The sequence below is a fragment of the Pyxicephalus adspersus genome, chromosome 11, assembly GCF_032062135.1.
Source record: "Pyxicephalus adspersus chromosome 11, UCB_Pads_2.0, whole genome shotgun sequence".
In the NCBI taxonomy this organism is placed as follows: Eukaryota; Metazoa; Chordata; class Amphibia; order Anura; family Pyxicephalidae; genus Pyxicephalus; species Pyxicephalus adspersus.
The window spans coordinates 49,666,020-49,692,367 of NC_092868.1; the positions used below are offsets into that span (position 1 = coordinate 49,666,020).

At 40.5% G+C, this 26,348-nt stretch overlaps 1 protein-coding gene across 1 annotated transcript in view; it reads right to left on the reverse strand.

Moving 5' to 3' along the window:
* Nucleotides 1-237: 237 nt before the first annotated feature.
* Nucleotides 238-26,348, reverse strand: part of LOC140341194 (uromodulin-like) — a 33,646-nt gene continuing 7,535 nt past the window's right edge. Inside the window, exons 2-10 of the mRNA XM_072426749.1 lie at nucleotides 8,241-8,303; nucleotides 7,699-7,803; nucleotides 6,342-6,550; nucleotides 5,307-5,461; nucleotides 4,006-4,242; nucleotides 2,833-2,989; nucleotides 2,064-2,139; nucleotides 1,447-1,482; nucleotides 238-474 (exon numbers count right to left, since the gene is read on the reverse strand). Coding sequence (XP_072282850.1) covers nucleotides 410-474; nucleotides 1,447-1,482; nucleotides 2,064-2,139; nucleotides 2,833-2,989; nucleotides 4,006-4,242; nucleotides 5,307-5,461; nucleotides 6,342-6,550; nucleotides 7,699-7,803; nucleotides 8,241-8,303 — 1,103 coding nt within the window. The 3' untranslated portion in view covers nucleotides 238-409. The remainder of the gene's footprint in view (nucleotides 475-1,446; nucleotides 1,483-2,063; nucleotides 2,140-2,832; nucleotides 2,990-4,005; nucleotides 4,243-5,306; nucleotides 5,462-6,341; nucleotides 6,551-7,698; nucleotides 7,804-8,240; nucleotides 8,304-26,348) is intronic.

Sequence of the window (26,348 nt, forward strand, 5' to 3'; positions counted from 1 at the left end):
CTAAAGACCCTCAAAACTGTACAGAGGCAAATTCAGGCAACATTATTACATACTATAAAGTTTATTAAGTTTAAGAGAAGCACAGAGTGTGATACAAAATATCTATTGTGTGTAATCTATAAACTTTTGTTAGGCCAAAATAAATACAATAAATAGCTAAAGTATAAAGCAGGCTACTCTAAACCAACCAGCAGAATATCAGCGCTGTACAAAATGGGAAATAATCAGGATCATTAGTTGCAATGACAGCAGCATTTATTTTAGGAAGCACTATATATGTAGCCAATAATACAGAAAAATAACAAGACCAAAAATTCCTTCATAACTTTGCTTTGGTCATTGGAGAGCATTGGGTTGGCGGTTATGACCAAGCCTCATGGTGCTCAGGATGGTTGTAATCTAGAAGAGGTTACATCAGCTTCATCAAGATCCAGGAGAAGAGCAGAGTAGACAAAGTCCAGGATGAGGGGAAATCTGGGACAACAAATAAATTGTATTAGAAATGTAGCATGAAGGGCTGCCATCTTTCTTTGGAATGTGTTCTCTTTATATGTGCAGTCATAATACAGTTTTAACCCCAACTCCCCCAATCTCACACTACTCCTTATCACATTGTTATTTCTAAACTATTGTCATTGGAACAGAAAATAGAGCACAATTTCTCAACAAAATCTCAGATTTCAATCAAGACTGAACAGGGATATTCACTTTAATGGAGAAATCCCCCTCTAAATTTGTCCCATTGACCTTACAGGAAGTGAGAAAGACACAGAACACAATAAACCAGACAAATAAACATTTACAACAGAATATACACTGGTATCATAGAGCCTTGCATTTTCTAAAGACAAAAAAACAGAAACTGTTTTCTTTCAGGCTATCTTTATAATCGAAAGCCAAAGTATGCATTGATAACTCTACAAAATAATGATTTTTGTGTCATTACTTGTCATCAAGCTGAATTATGGGCATATGTAAAAGATACAATGGTTTTCATCTATTCATTTATAATTGATTTCTTAATGCGATTGGTCCCTGTCCCTTGTAAATCAGAGATGGAGTGTGTGAGAAATCAATAGTACATGTGCTACATACAAATGTGTTACAAGGAATACAGTGAAATGAGGAAAGAGCAAGAGTATTAGAAAGATGACTTCGTTGGCTTCCTAATGTTCCTTCGCCTCCAAATCCACAGTCAGAATGGGACACCATTATATTCCTAACTGTAGCAGAGAAAGTGGTGTGATTGTCCTGGCTACTTCTAGGGCTTTAAATCTCAGGATTGGATGGAAAGGAATACAAATCCTATGATTGGTAAACCAGCTCCCATACATATGTTTGATCACTGGGTTTAGGTAATTGCCTTCAGCTTTTAAGATGTTGAGTTGTGCCATTTCTGGGTTTCAGAAAACACTATAAACTGTATAAATGTAAGAGTTTACTTACCGCTACCGGAGCTGGCAAAGTAATTATCGCTGTCACCTGCAAAGCAGAAATTATATGTTACTGAACTGGTACTCAGTTTGCCGGATCTATTATTTTCACATTCACCTTTTGCTGCCAACATTGTGTATTATTTACCCCATAAGATAAGGTGTATGTTAACCTCAACAATGAACTGGTCTTATCTGCTCCCAATGGTAAATAAAACATTGAAATTGGTTTGTTGTATCTGTCCAAAAAGTGTAAGTCTCTGTCCCCTTTGGTGAAGGAGTATCTGAAACAATATTTTAGAGTGGTAAAAGGTTGGACCCTCTGTGGTTTAATGTTTCTTCCCCCTCAGTCTCAAAACATTCCAAAAATCCTCTTGGGAAATCTATATTCATGGTAATACAGGAGAGGTGTTTATGCAAACATGCAATATTCAGTTTTACCTTAAAATTCAAAGATTGAGCAGACAGAAATGATTAAACACCTGTATGGAGGTGTAAATGTGATTTTGTGGGCATTTTGGTGCCTCTTTTCCTATTTCTCTCTTATTTCCCCTCTTTTCTGCCATGAAAAGTAAAATATGGACTGAATGCATACATACTAGTGATAACTGCAAACATATGGTTACTTACTTGCTTCCAAGAACATACTGACAGTTCCTCCACTCTGGCTGTCTGCTGATCTGGATTGAGATGGGGAGTTGCAGTCCTGTGATAAAAAAAATAGGCAATTCAAAAATAGAAAGTAAAATCAATAAAAAATCTGCAAATTTTACCCAAGAAATATGGAACCTATGCTAAATTCATGAAGTCTACTTCTGAATCTGAGCTCTGGGTTATCCCAACAATGAACACAGTGGACAATGTGGGGTCTAATCACATGTCAGGTTCCTATATTACTCCAATAGGCCCTTCCTTGAATAGGTTTCCCAAATCCACATGGGCTGGACAGACCCCATTACCAGACCATTAATTGCAACAAATACTATTCCCATACAATTTTTTCTGCGATAATTGTATGTTTGTAACCCGTAAAAACTCTCCCTGCATAGACATCCAAAAGTCAAGGAAAATGCTGTTGGGCACCACCATATTGGATGGGATGTCACCAGACGCAATAAACCTAGTAGAGTTATCAGTCTATAGTATTGGATCTCTGCTCCTTTCTTGCCAGCAACATAAAAGGTTTTTTTTAAGTATATATCGAATCCTAACCTACAAAGTTGATACCCTCATGCTGAAAGCAGCTGATTCACAGCAAGAAATTGCCTGGGGTTTTGAGGCTCACTAGGACCATTGGCCCAATTGGGTAGATGGCTGGTTCGCATTAAGACAAAGAAGCCCTCAAAACTCTTTTTGGGACAGGAGTCATAGAACATGTATGTTGTATGTTAAGACTTACTGGAACACAATTATCGGCACAGATTTGAAGATCGGCAGAGAGATAGACAGTGTTTGAATTGGTGATCTGGAAGACTTTCATGGTAAATCGAGCTTCATTGCCAAGTCCATTGCTGTTTACTGTTAGCAGACCAGCAGTTAAACCGCTATCTGGGCACCTAGACACAGAAACATTTTATCAGCTTTCAATTACTGTAATCTTTTTTCTAAATAGTAGGAGAAAACAACGGCACATACTATTATATGAACAATACATGGCATGTGTGCATCATATTGATTGAGTTATTCAGCTTCTAAGTGTTCAGTTTACTTTTTACTAGTTCAATCAATGGGCCTGATTTATTAAAGCTCTCCAAGACTGGAGAAGATAGATTATCATAATAGATGACCTGCAAACCAGCAAACCTGAAATCGATCTGGTCCAGTATTAAAAACATTTGCCAAATAAATGCAAATGATTAAAAAAAAATCCATTCCATGTTTGGTGGATCACCGGGGTTCAATCAAGACCAATGTCTCAGCAGGGTATCCTACATAGCTTCCGGAAGACATCACAGCTCCCCGCCTCAATACTCCTCTCATAGAGCCTCCAGACCCAGTAGGTTGGCTCTTGGGAGGACTAGCAATTTTTACAAAGGCCTGAAAAGTGGACTCTATTTCTAGGAAGACAGCATTTCCATGTAGACCTTTCTATGGAATGCCCAAATGGGATGCTCAACCTTCACGGTTGGAATTGCAATCCAATAAATGAAAGAGGAGCACCAGGGACAATAATGGTGGACAGCTGTGCAAGACTAAAGGTACGGCATTTTTATCTTTGGATGGAGAATTTGGAATGTCTACCACATTTTTCCCATAAATAAGTGGCAAATCGCTTCAAGGACTGACCCTTCTCATCTCTATCCAAATTATTAAAAAAACAAATGAAAACATTGAAGAAGAAAGACAGGCTTTTGTTGGCACTGGGTTTTGTGTAAACTTTCACAAAATTCACAAAGTAACCCCAGGCTTGGCAACATACAACTATAAAATAACTCTTTAGTGAGCAAAATCTTTCTCCATTTTACTCTAGTAATAAACAAACCCAGTAAGGATGTCATTTCTAAGCATTTAGTGAATTCTGTATTTGCATTATTTCTGAAACTGATTTGTTTCCTGGTATTCTGCTACTTACCCATTTGAAAGGAGATTATACTGGATTGAGCTTGAATTATCAGGAGAGGCATAAATCCTTAGCACTTTAAGTTTAAGATTGCTATCCAGGGAGGGTACAACGATGGAAATGTAGAGTGTATCTTCCACAAGCAGAGTGTCAGACTCAGAGAGATGAATGGAAAATTCGGAATCTGTAAAAGCCATCATGTTGGCAATAAAACTTCCGTTTGAAGTCGGGCCATTTATTACTGTGCTCCTGGAAAGGAAAAACAGAAGGTTACTTACCAAGAAGCCCTTGCAGGTATGTGTGCATGCATCTATAGTAGTAATTATTATAATTATAGGGTGTATGGCAAGCTAAAAATAATTGCACTGGTCATTAGCCAAACCCAAACTTATTAAATTCCCCTTTCAGCTGTGTGTACACTAAAAGAAGTGGTGAAGCTGCCATACCAGATGTCGGTAGTATTATCACAAATACAGCATGATGGAATTTGATAATCAAAATAAAGGCAATAAAAGTGACCTTATCAGCAGATGCAGAAAATGCAGAAGAACTTTTGTTTCCTATCATGGCTCATGTCTTATACCGTTGCAGCACTGAAACCTTCAAAAGACTTTTTAGCTTTTAACACTTGCAGAAGTGTCAGAAACCTGTGCCCCCTACTATGTGTAATGGTTTCTTCCTTTGTAGCAGTGGGATATGGGTGGTGGGAAGGAACCACACACTGCAGCGGGGGGATTTCTTCAGCTTAGAGGCTTATGTAGACTGAAGCAATGGAACAAAGAGAACTTAGAAGATGCAGTTCATAAAAGCACTTCTAGAACAGGAACTTTTCTTTACTCATTTTGACTGGATCACCTTTAAGCACTTGAGCCAGATGGGTTATGCCCATTGACCCCACCTACTAGATTGTAAGCTCTTTGGGGCAGGGTCCTCTCCTTCTGTATCACTGTCTGTATTAGTCTGTCATTTGCAACCCCGATTTAATGTACAGCGCTGCATAATATGTTGGCGCTATATAAATCCTGTTTATTATTATTAATATTATTAATAATAATAATATTAGTAATATTAATAAATTGAGCTTAGGTATAAATAAGCTTTGTTTCTAATCTTTCAACATAGGGCATATTGTGATTATATTTTTTTTAAAAAAAAGGTCAATGAACTACAGAGCTGTAGGTTCAACTTCTACTATTAGAAAGGCATGTAAAAATTAGGTAGGGGTCCCTTAATAGAGTATCTGCTAGCATGCAGTATCATCAGAGGAAGTCAGTATTCATTTTTTGAAAAGATTATTGTTCAATAATAATTACCCAATAATTGGGTGCAGTGTCACATTAAGAGCGACATTTATATTCACAGGATAGCTGCAGGAAACATCCATGACGACATCTTTTCGTGTTTGAATTGGAACCGTCTGGCCAAAAATATACAACTTATTCTTGTATGTGACATGGGTTCCATTTGCCTGCAGAGAAAGGAAGGAAAACAAAGTCAATACATTGGGTGCATAACTTACTGTCCCATAGTGAAATGCACAAATTTGTAGTTTTTAAAAGCAAAACTGCACTACTTTTTTTCTGACACTAGATGTACTCGTTCTAATGGCCAGCTTCTCTGAGATCATACTGTACCTGCCCCAGTCTGTGATTGGACATTGAAAGAGAAGCAATGGACTGTCAATGGAAAATAGCAATAGACAATAGTTTGTCACTCTGCCACTCTTCTCTCTTATCCTACTAACAGGCTACTTGTTAGCTCATGAATTCATTGGCTTATTGTGCTGCTTCTTCCCCAGTCTATGCCTGGTATGCTACACTCTCTGTCTACAGTTCCAAGATATGCCACTAGGTGTCACCCAGGTATAAAACTATATCCATTTCTAATAACATTTTCAGTTAAAAAACAAAATCTTGCTTTATACTTGAGTATATTTTCTCACACAAGCTATATTGTAATATATCATGCTTGCAGTTCTTAGATACATGTAACCGGATTTGTTCTGCAGCCTTAAAGCTGGAAAGCTTGCCCAGATCTAATATTAGCATTTATAAGTGAGAAAGCTCAATGGATGAGTGTCCAGTCATCATTCCATCATTACAGAATGTCCAAATAAATACAACTAACTACTACTAACCACACTATCTTTATTATCCTGGATTTCCTGTTAATTTTATCCATTTAAAAATAGACTGGCAGACAAATAAAGGGGTTGGAAGAGCCATCTAGGAGCAAAGCCAGCAACTCACTAGGGGTTCTATACTTTATTTTGGCTGTGCATTCTTGTTGAAGTATCAATTTTTCCCTTACTGATTGACAAACATTGAAATATTGTAACAAAAACTTACGTCAGCAGTAGTGCCGCAGTCACCAACTGTCAGTGGTTGATGAAAAGCCAATTGGGCGACATCATTCACAACTTCCCTTGCTGCCACACAACTGGTGCTTTGCAGCCTTACAGTTGCTGAGTTATATCTGTTCTTTTCCAGCCAACATTTGGACACCAGAATATTCATTTTTCCATTTTCACAAGTAACATTTGCAGTCGGAGTCAATCCTGAAATAAAAGAGTAAGTTAGTTGAAATGATAAAATTATGTCTAATAAACTTTTTTCATTGTCATAACAGAGTTTTCTATATGTTGACCGGAAATGGGGGCATTGCTGTTTTAGATCATTCTCAACTGGGATTTCTCCAGAACTTGTTAGAGGTTCCTCAAACTGTGGCTAATCAACCTCCAATTAGAAGTCCGGCATATCTCTGGGGCTGACATCAATTGGTAGTGCCAGACACATGACTCATAAAGGTGATATACCAGCCACCACAGGTGGGGGGGGCATTCTTTCCATTGGCCACCAACTTGTTTTTTACCATTGAGCACACAAAAATTGGTTTAGTAGGAGTTCCCTGATACCTAAAAATTATATTGAGGGTTACTTATTGATAAAAGAGGTTGAATTAGAGTCTAACAGGTAAAGACCAATTGAAGTCTCAGTTCAAATCATTTAGATCGATTATAGCTGCATTACGGCAAAAAGTGTCCAATATGTATATGTACACAGGTAAGATTACTGCGGCTGGAAATGATTTTTCTTGATTGTTTCCTATGATAGATATATGAACAAGCACTGTACACCCTATTCCATAGAGAGAAGGGGTGAGGGAGAGTAAGCAGCACCCGCTGTTCCCTCCTTCTTATGGATCACAATGGTCATTCCTGATCAATCATCCATCAATCCGCCATTGAAAATTGACCAAGCAGCCTAGGGGCTAGTTCACATAGATAAGGTGCAGTTAACCTTGTTGCCCTTTGCTGTTGAAGTTGTAAAATGGTTGGCAGACAGAACCCTTTGGGTTGAAAGGACAACTTGACTGCCAGTCGCTGCGGAGAATTGAGGGTCTTTCACGGACTCCAGTGGGATTTCTTACAAATGCCAGTCACTGCTTTCCACCACTTATCAAATATTCCCAATTATTTCAATGATAAAAAGGATGGGGCAACAGTATAGCCTTGTCACTGCTGCCAACTTGGCTAACTCATCTGATCAATATATTGACAATGGTACATTTCGCTTTGCAGTCTAGTGTGAACACACAAATACATTGTACCATTATTTGCTATATGCACTTCATCTGGCTATGTGAAAATGCAACATTTTGGCTTTTTTGGGCACATTCTAATCATTGTATAATAGTACATCATACCTATATTTGTATATTGAGCTGTGTTACACTTGCAGGCAGTGCCTCCGCTGGGACAGAGCTCATCGCTGGCACAGGTCTCACTCCCACAAGTTATAGATGCAGACACTAGAGAAAAAGAAAGGAGGCATTAAAATAGTCTACCTAAATCCTAGTTAAAACAAAGCCTCTTCTAACAAGTCTATTAATGGCTCCTTTTAAGCTACTGATTATACCATTGAAAGAGTGTTCTTCATTCTATCATTCTATCATTGGAAGGTTTATGTGATTCTGTCATTTGTTTAAATAAAGTAAATTTACACCCATGTGTTTCCCAGACCCATTTGTTGTACAGATACAGTATCACTGAACATTGCCACCATAGAATATGTTACTGGAACCACCGTGTGATAATAAATGCCTAGAAAAAGAAAACTAATGAAACCACCACATCCACTCTATTTGTCCTCCCCATTTCTCTGTAAACAGATTTACAGATGTTGTTGTCTCTGTGTTCTGTATGTGTTAATGGAAAGTACAAGTAAAAGGAAATATGCATCACTTACCTGCTATGGCAGTGCACAGTACAACGGATAGGAGAAGTGTTATCCTCATGGTGAACAGGGATCCTATAAAATGCAAAACAGGTAAGTTTCAAATTCCAGTCTCAACACATTACCATCATGCAAGCAAGGCATATGACATGTGTTGGTGAAATGAGTTGCCATTTATTTTCAACAACAGCCCAAGCCCACCGGGCAGCTTCCATCATGATAATTATATAGAGATTGCCAGGCATATGGCCAACTTCAAATAAGACATTTTATTCTCCTTATCTGCCTTGAGTTGCAAATGAAAATCAAAGTTTGTTACCAACCGTCAATTATGATTTGCAAATGTCCAGGGTCTTTAAGCAGCTTCCAAAAATCTGATGTTCTTTCAACAAGTGTGCAAAGTTAGTTGCCGGTTGAGCTTGGCTTACGGTTAAGGAAGAGCTGTTGGTGAGGATCTGAGTGCACTTACCCATCACTCCATTTATATACCTATTGGTCGGAATGGAATGCCATGCTTTGAAAATATAGTAGGTGGAGGGTTGGTGACGTTAAAGTAAATTGGCCTCTCCCAGGCAGAGCTTAGCCTGGAGCTGTCGCAGTTCAACATTACAGCAATTTGTGTTATTGATGTATTTTTCTCGAGGCATGTGATATTTATAGATTCTACTGAAATGTCACCCTGGTCTATTACAATTTAATATTTCAACTGCTTGAAATATTTGTTTGAAACCTAGAAATTTTTTTATTTTGGACAGAGTTTTGTTTAATGGCTGTTTATGAGGCCTTTACATGGACAGTTCATGGCTTTCTGGGAGCTGGGTCCACAGTTAGATGGCAACACCTTGTTGGGACTGGATGACAGCAGCAAAGACTACAGCATTCCTCTGAGAAATGGCACCAGCGAGGGTGGGTCCAGGTAGATGAATAAGGTTGGTATTTTTTAATGGGAGTGAAAAGGTGAAAAGCAAGTATGTGTGTGTATGTGGGTGGGTATGCCCTAACATTGGCTTTTGGATTACAGCACACAGGCCCATTTTTTACTTCTAGTCTAATAATCAAATCATTGCAATGATTGGATTCCATAGTAAAACTGAAGGTGATTCAACAGGTGAGCAATGGTATGCAACTGATTCTTGGTTGGATCATGTGTACAAAAGATCAAGCAAATCCAATTAAGAGATTCCATGTGTCCTTTGGCTTACCCCATTCCCATGCTCGGAGGATCAGAATATTGTGCACATAGGTGACATATTTTGGGGTTTCTAACCAAGCTATTACCGATTGGAAAGTCGGTTGGATCCACCAGTTAGATGTATTAAATCTACTATATGTTTTCAAGTCTTTTGTAAGTGTATATATACTAATTGTGCATATCTAAAGCCAAAACCTTTTTTTTTTTAGCCGGGGAGGGTCAAAATTTATGACTGCCTTGACTAACAACTATTTTTGAGCATTGGATGATGGACAATTTTGTCAAACATAAGTTATCGAGAAAAAATGCTGGCTGCAGATATCACTGAGAGGACAAAACGATTGTAGGAGAGATTTCAAACCAATGTGGCTTCAGGTCAATCACATCTTCCTTTGTGACAACCGAGTGGACCCCCCTTGACTGTGTACTTTAGCAGAAGAGTTAGCACTGGGATAGCCAGTGCCATCTGCGACTATTATTAATACCCCTAGTACTTCTAAAACAAAGTCAACAAAACACTCTCTTTTAACCATGGCCACCAAAATTTGGCATCAGAATTCCAATGGAACCCAACTATTCCCGGTTCAGAGTGCCAGATCAATGGGTTGTGTATATGATTAAAGAACTGGTCAATGGATAGAGGAAGGATGAAAGTTGTCAACAGGACATATACATTAAAGGATGATACTGGAAGATATTTACTACAGTACCCAGTAGGAACTTTACCTTTTGATATTGTTAAATGAATACCTGGTGCAATAGAATGTTGACCCCCATTGTATTGCTCTGCATTAAATAATGTGACACAAATTGGGCAGCACAGTGTTTCAAAGGTTAGCACTTTGCAGTGCTGCATGGAGTTTGAATGTTCTCCCTATGTTTGCGTGGGATTACCCAAGGTACTTTGGTTTCCTCCCATGTTTCAAAAACATGCAGTTAGGCTTCTCCCAAAAGATTGACCTTAGCCTGTGGTAATGACATATGACTAAGGTAGGGACATTAAATTGTGAGCACTTTGAGGGACAGCTAGTGACATGACTATGGACTTTGTACAGCGCTGCGTAATATGTAGGCACTATATAAATACTAGTTAATAATATTAACAAAGGAAGTCGCTCTTGGAATGGAAGACTTCTTTCTGTACTTTGTTGAGCAATGTTTGGGCTTTCAGGTGCTGAGGTGTTAAGACTGTAGTTGACTTGCATTGAGCGCCTGAATTCTGAGAATTAGCCAAAATATAGAGCACCAGAACAGGGGGCAAATGCCCTCCGAACCAGCCCCTGTCCCTGAGCCACTGGAATGCTGCGAAAAGATCCAACAAAATATCACAAAATATGTTATAAACATGTCTATCCAAAGCCCAAGGGTTCCCCAACTCCTCACTGTTCTCTCTTTCTCCCAGTCGTATTTCTCATTCTTATATAAAGAAGAAATTTTTATATAGAAAAGCTTTGCAACTATGACACCAACGTGTTTTTGCAGAAGGTAATATTGGTGAAGGATTAGATCCTCGATTAGGTTGTTATTGCTTTTAGAATTCATGAGACGAAGCTTGTTGACTGAACAGGTTTATTTATTATAGATTCCATTCCCTTTTTTCACCTGACCTGGGGGGCAATTCTATGAAATCATTATGTAAAATATGTATTACACACCGGGGTACAATTCCAATAGTCATAGAGCTCATTGAACTCTAAACTGGAGAGAGCTCCTTAGGATTCCAAGAGGTAGGTGCGGCTTTTGTACAAAATTACCAATCCACATAAACTTTACATGCAATACAATATACATATTTGTGATTTCAAGATTTCCAGTAACAAGTATCTTTTCTAACCAGGCATTTTTCAAGTATCTTTTCTAACCAGGGTATTTTATAGATTTTGTTGCTTGGCAGGTGACACAAGATTACCTGGGGTTGACTCTTGGCCTTCATCAAAGCAGACCAAGGGGTAATGGTCCGGTAACCCTTAGTGGCCACTTGACTACTTTGATGAAGGGATATCACCAGGTCATGGCAAACAGAAACTCTCCAACAGGGACCAGCCGGATCAGACAGATTCACTGTAGGGACAACCTACTTTGGGGTCAAAGTAGATGGCAGCTGATGGTAGGTGGGTTGGTTGGCTAAGGTCAGGGCAGGCAGATGTTGAGAACCGAGGTCAGGACAGTCCAAGGTCAATCAGGATAGGCCAAGGTCAGAACAACAAGTAGAGTCAAGGTGAAGCCAAGGTCAGTATTATAATATCACCGGGTAGAGTAGCGGGTGACAAGCTGAGGATCCAGCAATCTGCACAACATCCCACACCCTTGCCCGTGACTACACATTTTAATGAGCGGCATGGCCGAGGATGGGGATCAGCAAGCAGAATGGTAACAGTACCAATTGCTCCGAGGACCATCATTTAGTCTTGCTAACCATACACTGCAGACTGCCCCCCAAGACCCAGAATTCAGTCTTATGGAAGCAATTAGGATACACACACTCATGCCTGGCAATCCATGGTATTGTTTTATATTGGGAATAAAAAACCATATCGTATTCACTTCAGTAAAACAGGTTAAAATCATTTGTGATCTTTTGGTTCTGAAGAAAAGGAATGCAGACTGTAAAGACTGCGAAACGCGTCACAAAGTAACACAAATCTGCATCACAAAATGACACAGAACCCCAAATCTGCCTTCGGGCACAAGTGGGATTACACTTGTAAATATCCATAGATGTTGGATATTTAGCCCATATACAGTTGAACTGAGAAGTGATTGCATGTCTATGAACATCCCTAAAGACTCCCACCATTGTGATGCAGTGCCTTTTACTAAACACATTCATTGAGCTGTGCACATTGCAACTTGCTGCAATCAGCAACCCATTTATTTGAACGGACTATACTGTTGACTCGTCCCCATGGGTTTCCAGCCTAGTCATTGCCAACAAGATAAATGGCTGCCCCAGTTAACAATCTGGCTGTGATTCTTAAATACAACATCTACCTAAAACAGCACATTTCATACAAATACAGTGCAGCAGCGTGTTGTTGTGTGTGTTAATACGTGCATATCCTCAGGAATTAATGAGAACAAGGCTTAAGGGATATATTCCTACGATAAGGATGTGATGCATTTTCCTGCATTTTGCAAGTAACCCATTCATTTTATTGGACTGCTGCTGAACATGGCACATTCCACACAAGTGTTGTATCTGCTGCATTTTTTGAATTGCATCATGTGGTAATGCAGAGCAGCACACTGCAGTGCCATGGTAAAATGCATTTGTGCCACTATTACAATAAATGACAACCCAGCACACCAACACATGCTTTTTGTGTTTCTTACATTTTGGTAATGCATGCAGTTCCACATGTAATATGTATGAATATAACACAATGCATTGTTGTGACCTAGCCTTAAGCGGATCATGGAGGGTTGTACTGATGCTAGATTTTCAACTCCCAAAGCATATAAAAAATCTATCAGTACAGGTTTGATTTATATAAGATCATGTGTAGTGGGGCACAGAAGATCTATGTATCAGTGAAGCGCCCCAAATCACGTCACATCAATGAAAACATACAAGGGAAACAATAAGAAAAAACAAAAAATGTCACCAAAAATCTAAAACAAAAAAAAATAATAATATATAAATACAAATATATGAAATATCACAATACAAAGCAATTCATATTATCATCATAAATCAATTATAACAAAATAAAGACCCAAACTGAAACTCAATGTGTTATTTACACCGGGGTGCTTTGTTGCATCAAGGGTAAAAATCTACCAAGATTCTAAGACTTCATTTTCCAATACACAGTGGCGGATTACTGACAATGAACTGCTAACGGGGTCTACTGTAGTCACAAAAGTGGGGCAAATCCCAATTATTCTACCCTTCCCTTCTCAGAAGAACTGAACAGGGAGTAGCGGTTGTTCTTTCGGGTGAAAAGTCACCTGGAATGATCTCTAATTATAATTTCCAGCAACAATTACTGAAACTCAGTAAAAGGAATTTTGATTCTAAAGCTCTACAGACAAAAAATGTGCAGTTCTTTCATTGGAAATGATCATTCAAGAGACAGTAGAATAGAGTGCAGTACAGACAGTGGTAATCAGTTCTATGGAGAGGGGAGCGGGAGTGAGTTGCAGAAAATGGCTGGTTGTCCCCAGGTTGGCCATTTAGTGACCTGGAAATGCTAGATTTGTACCTGAGATATTCACAATTGTGTATGTAGCCTTAAGCTGTACACAGAAGTCCCTGAGTTTCCAAAGACAGTAGTAAGAATGTGAGCTGTGAATACAGCATGGCTCTGTTCTATGGTAAGGGGCACGAGATGAGCGGAAGGCACCCCACTGATTCGTCCCCTATTGGAAAATATATTGGTTTGTTCATCAATCTACAAGTACGAATTAATAAACAACATTGAGAGAACACTGCTCACATGCTGGATTTTCTTCCAAGGTGATCGATTTCAGCTAACGCTAACATCTAAAGCTAGCCCCTGTACAAAGCATTGGTCAGACCACATCTGGAGTATGCAGTCCAGTTTGGGGCACCAGTTCACATAAAGGACATTGTGGGATTGTAGAGAGTGCCGAGAAGGGGAACTAAACTAATAAAAGGAATGGAGGAGCTCCGCTATGAGGAGAGATTAGCTGAACTGAATCTATTCTCCCTTGAGAAGAGACGTATAAGGGGGGATATGATCACCCTGTATAAATATATAAATGGTCCATATAGAGAACTCTCTTCCCCATTATTCACTTTGAGATCATTACAAAGAACAAGAGGGAACTCTTTGTGTCGGGAGGAAAAGAAGTTTAAGCTCCGGATAAGGAAGGGATTCTTCACTGTAAGGTCTGTGAAAATGTGGAATCGGCTCCCTAAGGAAGTAGTTTCAGCAACTACTATAGATTGCTTTAGGAAAAAAATGGATAATTCCTAGAACCACAGAATATAACTGGGGATTAAGCCTTTAAAGTAAAGATAACAGTGACTGTTGATCCAGGGAACATCAGATTGCCTTATGGGATCAAGAAGAATTTTTGTCCCCTGTTGGAGCAAATTGTACCAGGGGGTTTATAAGGGTTTTTTTTTTGCCCTCTTGGTCAAACTTAATTTATTTTTCCACCTATGTAAGTTTTCCAGCAAATTTACTTGAGCATTGCACAATCACCCCTTTTAACATTATTAGTGAATGTTCTTTTTTTTAATAAACAGACATCTGAAGGTATTTTTCAGTTTCAGAATGGTGCACCTCCAGCTATAAACATTTGATGTACGGAAAAAAGAGTGACTTGATGTTATCAGGGCTTGAAATGGAAGTAAACCCAAAGCTTACCCAAAACAATAAAATCATAAGTACCTTCAATCCTGCAGATCAGTGTATGCAAGGGGAGGTTTCTTCCATTGGGTCCCGCGTCGTCCCGGTATCCATCTTTGGCCCGGTGCAGAGAGAGCATCAGGCGCCGCCATCTTCTTTTGTCTTCTTCTTCCGTGTTCTTCTTCCTACGTCACCTGATCTCACACTGTGTAGGTGCAAGATCAGGTGACATAGATTCGGAAAAAAAACGTTCACTGCACATGTGTGAGATTGGCATTTGTTTTCTCGCTATTGATGAAGGGGCATGCGCAGAAGAAGCAGCCAAGAGCCCCCCGGGATGCATGATGTAGGTATCCCGAGAGGCTCTGCGTTCCCATTCATTCTTGATGACCTACACGATCGAGAATTAAGGGGCAGGTGTTGCACTTAAAAGAAACTCTAACATACAAAATTTTTACCTTAAATAAAAAGCTTGTCTACCCTTTCATGTAAAGTGAAAATTCTGAGTTTGTGTACGCTTTAAGCTTCCAACACAAGTTATTTTGTATCCACCTATCAAAGCCTGTTGAATTGGGACTTAGAGTAGATGAAAATGAAATTAGTTTGCTAAAGCTGTGTATCATTTTGTTCTTTTTTTAAAAGTTTTTTCATCCTTTGTTATTTTTCGGTGCTTCTGATTTCCTGCACCACTTCCTTTCTATATGCACTCCAGCAATGTCTTTATAGCATTTTCAGTGCAGATTTTTGCATAGTGACAACAGTGGACCCTGAGTCATGTATGGGAGAGAGCGTTGTCACCTTATATAAGCACTGAAACAAGAGAACCTGAAATACTAGAAATGTAAAGTTTGCCTCTGTTGCTGGTATTTGTTGTGCTTGTTCAGTGACTCCCCGTGCGTTGAAGCCAGAGAGTCATTGTGATAGATTCAGTAGGGTTTACTTTTTGGGGGTTCCTGGTGTTACATTTTAGGGTACCAATGATCCCTGTAATTAGAGGCCAATATGGTTTTTATAGGTTTAGGGGCCATGGATAGCTGAGATATCTATCAGATCTCTCCATTATTTTGGGCCTGATTTATTAAAGCTCTTCAAGACTGGAGAAGATAGACCATCATGGGAGAACTTGGCTGATCCAGCAAACCTGGAATGGATTTGGTCCAGGATTGAAAACATTGGCCAAATAATAGCAAATGGTTTTTTAAGAAATCAATTTCAGATTTGCTAGATCACCTAGGTTCCACCATGATAGTCTATCTTCTCCAGTCTTGGAGAGCTTTAATAAACCAGACCCATTTGTATCATCCCAACCCCGATCTTTTTAAATCCCCGAACCATTATAAATCATTGAGGGGTCACTCCAGCATCTTATTATTGCCAACTCTTGCTTCGGAGTTTTTATATTAACAAGTCGTCGTTGTGCACTTTGTACCTATTGCTGTCATTTATTTGATTTATTTTTTATTTCACATTTTGTGAGGTGTTTTATGTTTTTCATACCAATATTTTAGCTACGTCTAGAATGTTTTGGCACCACGTCAGTTACTCTTGCCTAGGGCAGGGTGAGTGACTATGATGGGAATTGTTCGCATTCTTTCTGCTATATTATAAGAGAAATATTTCTGTGGCCCTTCCTGGGTTGTCATGGTGATGTCTGTATCTTGAAGGTGCGGTGGGTACGTTATGGCGGCAGTTGTGGTTAAATTCTGGCTGGTCATTGTATTTGATGGTGGTTTTCCTGTGGCTTTGGGATTGGTTAGTCCCTTGGTGTATTGGACTGTGTTTTCTGGTTGTAGAAGTGCTCTAATGAGGGTTGCATTGTCGTAGCAGTGTTTAGGATTTGAGTCAACTAACTCTTCAGATGTCCTTTCACATAGCAACTTGATAGATGAGTGAAACTTTTACTGTCTTATTTTCCATATTGCCATATTGGGGGTATCCATTGACATGGAGTTGATGGCATTAATAATGACCCCATTGAACTCAACTGAAGGTCTTTTCTAATTTTGATCTTTCACTCAGTTGATGCTCTTACTTCTTAACTAGTTTTGACTTACCAGTTGACCAAATTCTGGTGAGCTTTCCAACTTTATGGTGACATCTTTTCTGGATGCTACTTGCTATCATATTTGCAAACACAATTAAGTGGAAAGTGACTAAAAATATCTAAAAGTTATCACATGTATGGTCAGTTTATCAGAAGTCAACCCTTGCATCCAGTGCTGGCCAGTTAGCAGTCTTGGTTGTAGTCATGGTCAGCTTTTGGGTCCAACATTCAGTCATTCCTTGGCTAAAGCCTCCATCTCCTGTATTCAACAGTGGGTAGTTCCTCTGTTCAGTAGAGTTGTTGTTATATCTGTGTCCAATGTAGCTGAGTTTTTTGGTGTCTGGTGTCTAAATGAATAATGGTTGATGTTGGTCCAGTGGAAGTCTCCATTTCTGGTTCGCATGAACCTAGTTCCAGTGGATGCCCAGTGTTGGTCCCTATGTAGAGAAGTGGTTCTTGCATCAAGTGCTGGGCAGTTATTGGTAACTATTTCCTTATTGTAGTGGGCAAACGTTGGTTCAGCATTTATCAGCCTTTGGCTGAAGCCATCACTTTCTGTGTTAATTGGTGGCCACTTCCTTTGTTTTGTGGGGTGGTTAATATATTTGTGTACCATCTAGCTGTGTCTTCTGGTGTCCAGTTGTGATCCCAGTGTCTAGTGCCCTGGTGGTCACCCTGACCAGCTATGTAACTGATCACCAGTGACTGTTTACAGCAACAAATATTGAACGAGTCTACCAGGCTCTACTAAGCATTACTCGTGGTGACCAACTAAGCATAGATTACCATTTTGCTGCTTCTACTACTAGCAGATGAGGGCTGGTGCATCAATTGTATCAGTAGTTGATGTATCCGAAGTCACACAACATTGATACATGCAGGGATTCTTCACATTTTCAGTGACATTCAAGTCTTCTCCTTCTCCACCCATACACTCGCTCTTCCAGTAAGTCCAGTTTGTCACTGCTCATTATTACTTGTTTTTGGCATTTTTAAATTTGAATTTTTGATAGAATTCTCATTTTTTACAATAAAGGGTCTACAACTGTGACCACCGTCACTATCCCTGGGACTCAAAGTGAGAACAAAAATCCAAAATTTTGAGCTACTACAAGAAGATGAAAAGAGGGGAAATCTTCCAGTGTATTTTAAACTGTCTAAGATTTACCTCTAAGATGTGACACATAGGTTTGGTTTCTAACTGTAAAAAAAGATAACTTAGAATTAAAATTTAAATTGAGAAAGTTTTGGCTTTAAATATAAGTATATTGTAAATGTCTTGTAACTTTTTAAAGTATTGTTATGGAAAATTTTACACTTAAGTGGCAAAAAAATGGCAAAAAATACAGAATTAATTTGGTGTTTATGAAGGTGGGAGTAGGGATAAGCGAGAAGGCCTCTGACAGTCTCACGAAAATTTCCTTCGAACTTCCAGTGGGTTTGCGAAATTTCAGCGAATCGGTTTCGCAAATTCTAATAAGTCAATGGTCCGACTTTAAACATTAATTGCAAAGCCTCTATACATGTTAGAACCCACAAATTTGCTAGGTATGTGTGGGAGAACAGTGGCAACAAGGGAAAAATACAAAAGTTCCAAAAGACCTTGTGGTTTTCCAGAAAATGGCAGGCAAAGTGACAGCAGGCATATGGGATTTTTGTGTGATGGACAGCGTGCAGAAGGCAGCATAAGCATTAGGACATTGGGAAAGGGTAAACTCAACCCACTAGCAACAGTCTCTGGTATCAAAACAGCAGAGGACCGCATTGCTATTTAATGTACGCACCCCTATTTAATTTCTATTTTGATATATATATATAAATCCTGTTTATTATTCATAATAATAATAATAATAATAGTTGCTAGCTGGCATCATGGCCTGGGTGACATGTGTTAGGAATGCCACCCATAAAGTTGTGGAGAAGTAGCACAATGACATTAGGCAAAAGGATGGAGGACCAGAGACGGAGCGTGGGTAAGTGAGAGCAGCAGCAGTGTGTGGCCTCTGGTCAGCTATCGCCAGGGAGACCGCATCCGTAAGAGTCATGGTGAGCTGGGTGTAGTACATCGTCAATGCCAACCCGAAGTGTATAATGCAAATAGATGAAATTTGTAATTAAATGTAAAAGGGCAAGACCAGTCCAAGTCTGTGGTGCCGGAAGCGTTAGGAAGGTAGACAATATTGCTACTGTGCATCATGAAGTGGATGACATGAATGCCAACCCTCAATCTTACAATACTTAGCGGAAAAATTAGGCACAATGGCAGGCATGACACTGGTGATGAATGCCACCCCTGGACGTTGCGATAACTAGCGGAAAAATTCAACCGAGGCAAGCTCCGCTGACAGGATGTTTGGTGATAGGCAGCCACAGACTCAGCTCAGGAGCAGTTAATCCATTCTCAATGGTTATGCCCTTGCACTTCACTTAACTTGCACTTAATGGTGGCCGCATAAGGTTTCGCCAGGCATCCAGAAAATCCCCCCTGCTTTGGGCTACAGTTTTGGATGTGTGCGGCCTGCTCCCATCACTGCTAATGCTGCTGCTGCCGCCGCTGCAGGAGGATACCGTAGAGGTCAGTGTCCGCCCGAGCTCCATGTTTGGAATGTGGTGCTCGCAGCCGGTCGCATTGTATTCTGCTCAGGAAGGTCACCTTTTCTTTCTCTTCTCGGTGATCCAGAAGGGTGGCCAGCCAGTAATCATCCCAGTTTTTGTTGCCACAAATGCAAGGGTCCCTCCGTAGGCATCACAACATGTGGACACACATATGAAAGAGGGCTTCCCTGAGCTCATCCTCCTTCTGTTCCTCAGTAGGCGCCAAAACATCTTCCTCCTCATCACCTACCTCCTCCTCTTCAAGCTGCAGCAGTTCCTGTTGTTCCATCACCCTCACAATGCCTGGGGCGTGACACCACAAATGTGGGTTGGACAGGTCCTGTCCAGCAGCCCCAACATAGTCTCCCTCATCATCATCATCCTAATCATCTTCCTCCTCCTCTTGAACTTCCTGATGCTGACCAGTGTCCCTTCTTGCTCCTCCTGATGCTGGCTGTGCGCTATGGAGTGTAGTCACCCTCATCCTCCTTCCCCATTTCTTCCCCTCCCTCTCCCATCGCCACTTTCGCCAGGGTATCAAGCAGAAAGATGATGGGAATGACATTGTTTCAGCCTGACCGCTCCCAACTCACAACGTTTGTGACCTGCTCAAAGAGCCCAGTACCTTGCACAGAGTCTCCATCTGCAGCCACTGGTTACTGGTAAAAAAGCTCAGTTGTGTGGCTGTACCTAGGGCCCCAGTGTCTCCATGCACCACGCTGACCAAGTAATGGCGGATGGCTAGCTTTTGCTCACACAGACACTAGAGCATGTGCAGGGTGGAGTTCTATCTAGTCACAGTGTCACAAATCAGTCTATGCGGTGGCAGACTCTGTTGGCGCTAGATCTTGCTAAGCGCCGCGGTGGCAGTAGGGGATTTGCATACACGGCTGCAGATGGAGGGAGCCTGTCTTAGTAAGTCCTGCAGTCCTGGATACGTGCGAAGGAACTTCTGGACCACCAGTTTCAGTACGTGCGTAAAGCAGGGCACATGTGTTATGCGGCCCATGCCCAGCGCGGCTGAAGGGTTAGCCCCGTTGTCACACACTACGTTGCCTGTTGTGAGCCGGGAGGGCGTCAGCCAAGCCTCAACCTCTCTGTGCAAAGCAGACAAGAGTTCTCTGGTGGTGTGACTTTTCTCCCCAAGGACACCCAAGGTTTCAACACAGCCTGGCAACACGTGTGCTTGAGGGAGCCGTAGTGGCATGCCCGCTTAACCACAGTGTCCTCTGCTGCTGGCCTTCAGTAGGAGCGTCAAAAAGAGAGGGTTTGCCAATAGAAGGATTGAAGGAGGAGGAGAGGACTAGGGTGGCCCATGCTTTTCCACCACACCCCTTGGCGGAGGTACCAGGAGCTGCTATGCCTCTTGCAGACTACCGCCCACTTAGCTGTGCAAGGCCACCCAGTAAGCGGTGAAGGACAGGTAGCATCCCACTCCGTGCCTGGTTGTCCAGCTGTCCATGGTGACGTGGATTTGACTAGACACCGAGAATGCCAATGCGCGGGAGAGGCTACCCTTTACATGTGGGAACAGCTGTGCAGGAGAAGTAATGCCTGCTTGGTATATTCCACCGATGCTCGACACAGGCCATCAATACCGTAAATAGTGGGAGTCCCCACCCCCTGCATTTCCCCTTGTTTGTTCGGCGAGAACACACCTCATGGCGAATCACAAGGCCGTTCTCGCTTAAATGTTCGGTAAGCAGGAAAGGCCTGATTTGCTGCGTGATTGAACTTTTAAATCTCGCTCGCTCATCTCTAGGTGAGAGAAGAACAGCTTCCACCACTTTTTTTGCAATAATACAGTACAAAATTTCTATTACCACTTTGTACATTAGGTTACCCTATGATTTCAATCAATAGAGATTCACAGAATTTATGTATTCAAGGACTGACTATGTATAAAATGTTGAGATGGCACTAGAAATCTACATGTGACTGCGTCAGCACAACCCTGGCTATCAAGGCACAGGACAGGTTACAGGGATTAGCTGGTCATCGTATTGTCCATTGTTGCAGATTTATTGTTTATTCTTTTATATACTTTTCAGTTTTGTTTGTGCAGAAAATGAAAATTTGTTATTCTATTGCATGTTTTTTACTACCTGTTTGACTCCTGCTTTATACGGGTAATATTATTTTAGCTAACTTACGCATTTATGTTTTGGGAACACCCTAAATGACGTTAGCCTGAGGCAGGTATACCATCATCAGGTGCATGAGAGTAGCGCAAACTAAATATTTCACATTCTTTCCTATTGTGAGGAACCGTGAGGGCAATTTTAAAATGCCCCAAAGAAAAAATTGGTTGACACTACTTGGTTCTCATGGTGGCCTCTCCTTCTTTGAATTTGTATTAGTCACAATCTGCTGAAGTTGTGACTTCTCTTTGGGTGCCTCATTTCTCAATGAAGAAGTGGTGAGTTCATCGGTCTGTTGTGGTCATTCCTTGGTCATAGGAGTGTTTAGTTCTTGGATCGTCTTATCTATCGTCTATCTAATGGTGGGCATTCCCTGGTTGTAACAATGGGCAGACTTTGGTTCTTTCGGGTAAAGGTTTCTGGCTATAGTGTTGCTGTCTTTGTGTGCCTGGTGGTGGTTGCTCCATGGGTCTGGAGATAATGAATCCTTTTCTCCGGTGTGATGACCATTATCCCTGTGTACTGTGTAGTGGTCCTCCTTTGTCCATTGTTGGTCTCATTGACTCATGGTGGTTCCTGTTTTAGTTCCTGTGCTATACCCATTGGTAGTTTTTTCATTGGTGGTCAAAAAGCCCAAGGACTGGTCATGGCGCATGAGTCCGGCAGCAGTCTTTGTGAGCATTTGTGCTTTTGATAACTGTTGTCCAGTCCATGTTTCTGGTGGTAGACAATTCCTTTTGTTTAATGGTCATCATTGCCTGTGTCAAGTAGCATACTGCGCTCAGTGATGGCCACCCAACCAACACATTTGTGTTTAGCAATGGTCCCTGTGTCCTGCATAAGACCCTTATTCTTGTCATGGTCAGTTCCTGTGTCTAGTATTTTTCATTTTCTGCAAGTTGTATGCAGTGGTATTACCACTGTCCATTGGTGATCCCATTGTCTAGAGGTAGTGAGTCCCTGTGCTCAGTATTTGTCTTGTCATATGACCAGTCTCTATATTCACTGATGGTCCCTTTGCTCAGTAGTTGTCTCCAGTGGTGGTAAGTCCCTTGCTTAGTATTTTTCTTGTTCTATGACCAGTCTCTGTATTTATTGGTGGTCCCTTTGCTCAGTAATTGTATCCAGTGGTGGTCAGTGGCGGTGAGACCCTGTGCTCAGTATTTCCCATGGAGTATAGTAGAGTGATGGTCCTTTTGTCCAGCAGAAGACAAGAGTTTTTTCAGACGTGGTGATTGACTGTGTCTAGTGTTGTTCATTGTATGCAACTTGTGGTAGACCTCAAATTTCATGATGGTATGTGTCTGCAGAATTAGTATTGTGCAGTGGTAATCCCATTGTTCATTGATGATCCCATTGTCCAGTGTCCTTCTGTTCAGTAGTAGTTATTGCCCCCCAAACTCTGTATCCATTGATGGTCCCTTTGCTCAGAAGTTGTATCCAGTGCTTATCACAGTATTTAATGATTATGACTCTTTGTACTCAGTGGTTTCCTGCGACTATAGCACAGTGATGGTCCTCGACTATAGCACAGTGATGGTCCTCACATCCAACAGAAGACCTTTTTATTCCAGTAGTGGCCACTGACTGTGTATGGCATTGTTCATCTCCTGCATCTCATGGTAGACCTTGAGTTCCATGAGGGTGTGTGTCTTCACCATTAGCCTTTTTGTTTTGTGTGCAGTGGTTATCCCATTGTTGTGTGATCTTCTTTCTTATAGTGGTGGTCATTGATTCTATCTAGTGCTATTCATTTCCTGTGTCATGTGGTAGACCTTGAGTTCCATGAAGGTATGTCTTTGCAGAGTTAAGCTACCTACACACGTCCAATGGTTCTTGGCTGATATTGGATGAGAATCTGGCGTGTGTACATCCCCAGTCGTCCATCGTTCGAACGACCGTCCTGATGGATCCATGGACGATGGACGACTAACGATCCTAATGCAAGTAAAGGGGGAGAGCTCGCAGCAGGGTGCCGCTCCGTCGCTCTCCCACTTCCCTCTGCATAGAACAAAACGGGGCTGTATGTACAACACTTGTTCATGCATCATGCAGTGCTAGTCATTGGAGAGGATTGTGAAAGATCCTTTACAACGACTATTATTGCACTTGTGTATGAGTCTTTTTTTTATTATTATTATTATTATTATTATTATTATTATTATAGTCTTTTTGTATAATGTGCATGGTAATCCCATTGAATACTAGTGATCCCATTGTGCAGAGGTAGTGAGTCCTTTTGTTTGGAAGTTGTCATTACCTATAAACTGTAGATGGTAGACCTTGAGTTCCATGTTGGTATGTGTCTTCAGATTTAGCTTTTTTGTTTTGTGTGCAGTGGTTATCCCATTGTCTTGTGATGTTCTTTATTCTAGTTGAGGTAAGTGCCTGTGTCTAAAGTTGTTAATTTCCGGCATCTTATGATGGTATGTCTCTGCACAGTTAGTCTTGTTGTTCAGTGTGTAGTGGTAATCCTATTGTATACTGGCGATCCCATTGTCTAGAAGTAGTGAATCCTTTTGTTCGGAAGTTGTCATTACCTATAAACTTTTTCTGTATCCATTATTGGTTCCTTTGCTCAGTAGTTGTATAGTGTCCATTACTGTGTCCAGTGGTGATGAGTCCCTGTGCTCAGCAGTTGTCTGGGACTATAGTTTATTCATCAGAAGACCATTTTTCCAGTTCATTTTCTGCATCTCATAGTAGATTTTGAGTTCCATAAGAGAATATATCTAAGGGGTTAGTCTTTGTATTGGGAGTGCAGTGGTAATCCTGTGTTCTTTATTATAGTGGTGGTCATTAATTGTGTCTAGTGCTGTTTTTTTCTGCATCTTATGGTAGGCTTTGAGTACCATGATCTACTATCTAGCAGTTGTAATCCCATTGCCCATCGATGATCCCATTGTCCTTGTGTGTCATTGCCTAGGACAGTCTCTGTATCTATTGATGGTCCCTATGCTTAGTAGTCATGTCTATTGGTGATGAGTCCCCGTGCTCAGTAACTGTGTGAAAGTATAGCACAGTGATAGTCCTTACATCCACCAGAAGACTTTTATTCTGGTAGTGGCCGACGTCACTGTCTAGTGCTGTTTATTTTCTGCATGGTAGGCTTTAAGTTCCAAGAAGATGTGTGTGTCCAGAAGTAGCCTTTTTGTTCAGTGTGCAGAGTTAATCCCATTGTATACTGGTGATCCCATTGTCAAGAGGTAGAGAGCCTTTTTTCAGCAGCAGTCATTGCCTGAACATTCTCTGTATGCATTGATGGTCATTTGCTCAGTAATCACATCCAGTATCAATTACAAGTCCATTGGTGGTGAGTCTATGTGTGCTCAGCAGTTGATAGCACCCACATATTACACAGCGCTGTACAAAGTTCACAGTCATTACACTTACTGTGCTTCAAAGGAGCTCACAATCTAATGTCCATACCATAGTCTTTATTACAGTCTAAGGTCAATTTGGGAGGAAATCCACACAAACTCCATGCGGATCGCGTCCTGGCCAAGATTCAAACCTGGGACCCAGCGCTGCAAAGACAAGACATCAAGCCACCGTGCTACCCAGTTAGTGGGATTTCCATATGGTGGTGGTCATTTCCTGTTTCCAGTGGCTTTCCAGATGTGTCTATGTGTCCAGACACTGAGTGGTATAAAATCTCCAGGTATTTACTAAATAAATAAATAATATATTACATACATAAATAAATAAATAAACCCCATAGACTACAATTAGTTTTGCTCACTGTTTCTAAATATTTTAAACTACTAGATTATGTTTACCTCATGTTTATATAACTTTCTGGTAATATGAAATCACTTTTATTGTAAAAAAAAATGTTTGCATCTGGGTATTGTACTCATATCCCTATTTACTGTACAGTGCTACGTAATATGTTGGCGCTATATAAATACTGTTTATTAATTATTATTATTAATATTATTATTATTATTAATATTATTATTAATAATATTAATAATAAAAATAATAATGATAATACATGTAAAGATAGAATGTATGAATTCCTTTTACATACATAAAAGAACTGCAAATGCATAAATGGCCACAGGGTGGCGACCTTTCATCTTTCAGCTAACTAGCCTGCTACCATTTCTCAGTTAACCCTTTTATTTCTCATCAAAAGGAAAATATCTAAACCCCAACACCCCAATGTCAGACATTTTCTATATAGAATTCTCTTTTTGGGTTAAAGGGATAAGTTTATTTTACCAATGTTTTAGGGGTGTCCATAGGAATAGGACAGGCAGTATTTTAATGAAAATGCTACCAATTTGGCTAATCCAATATGGTCCCTAAATAAACATATAATGCACATTGTATTTTATATACAAAATAATTTATGGTAATTTCCTCTTTTATTTGCCTATTTTGTCTGTTAAAAATGCGGTTGCATTTTTGTAACTGTTTAATGAGTGCAAAATTTATGTTATTCCTGCCAGAAATCCTAAAACCTGTGCCGCATCCTGTCTAGTACTGCAGGGTTTACAGTGAAATCTTTTGAGCCTTGGGTGCTCTCTTGTTTCTACAGCATTATTGAAAGGGCGACAGGGAGCACAAAAGTGGAACAATTCAGTTGTAAAAGGGCTGTAATACCAATCTCATGTAACATGTCACCAGTTTCCAACAACTCTTATCATGTCTGCAGTCTCTGACCATTTCCTGTACTATGTCTGCAGTCTCTGACCGTCTCCTGTACTATCTCTGCAGTCTCTGACCGTCTCCTGTACTATGTCTGCAGTCTCTGACCGTCTCCTGTACAATGTCTGCAGTCTCTGACCGTCTCCTGTACAATGTCTGCAGTCTCTGACC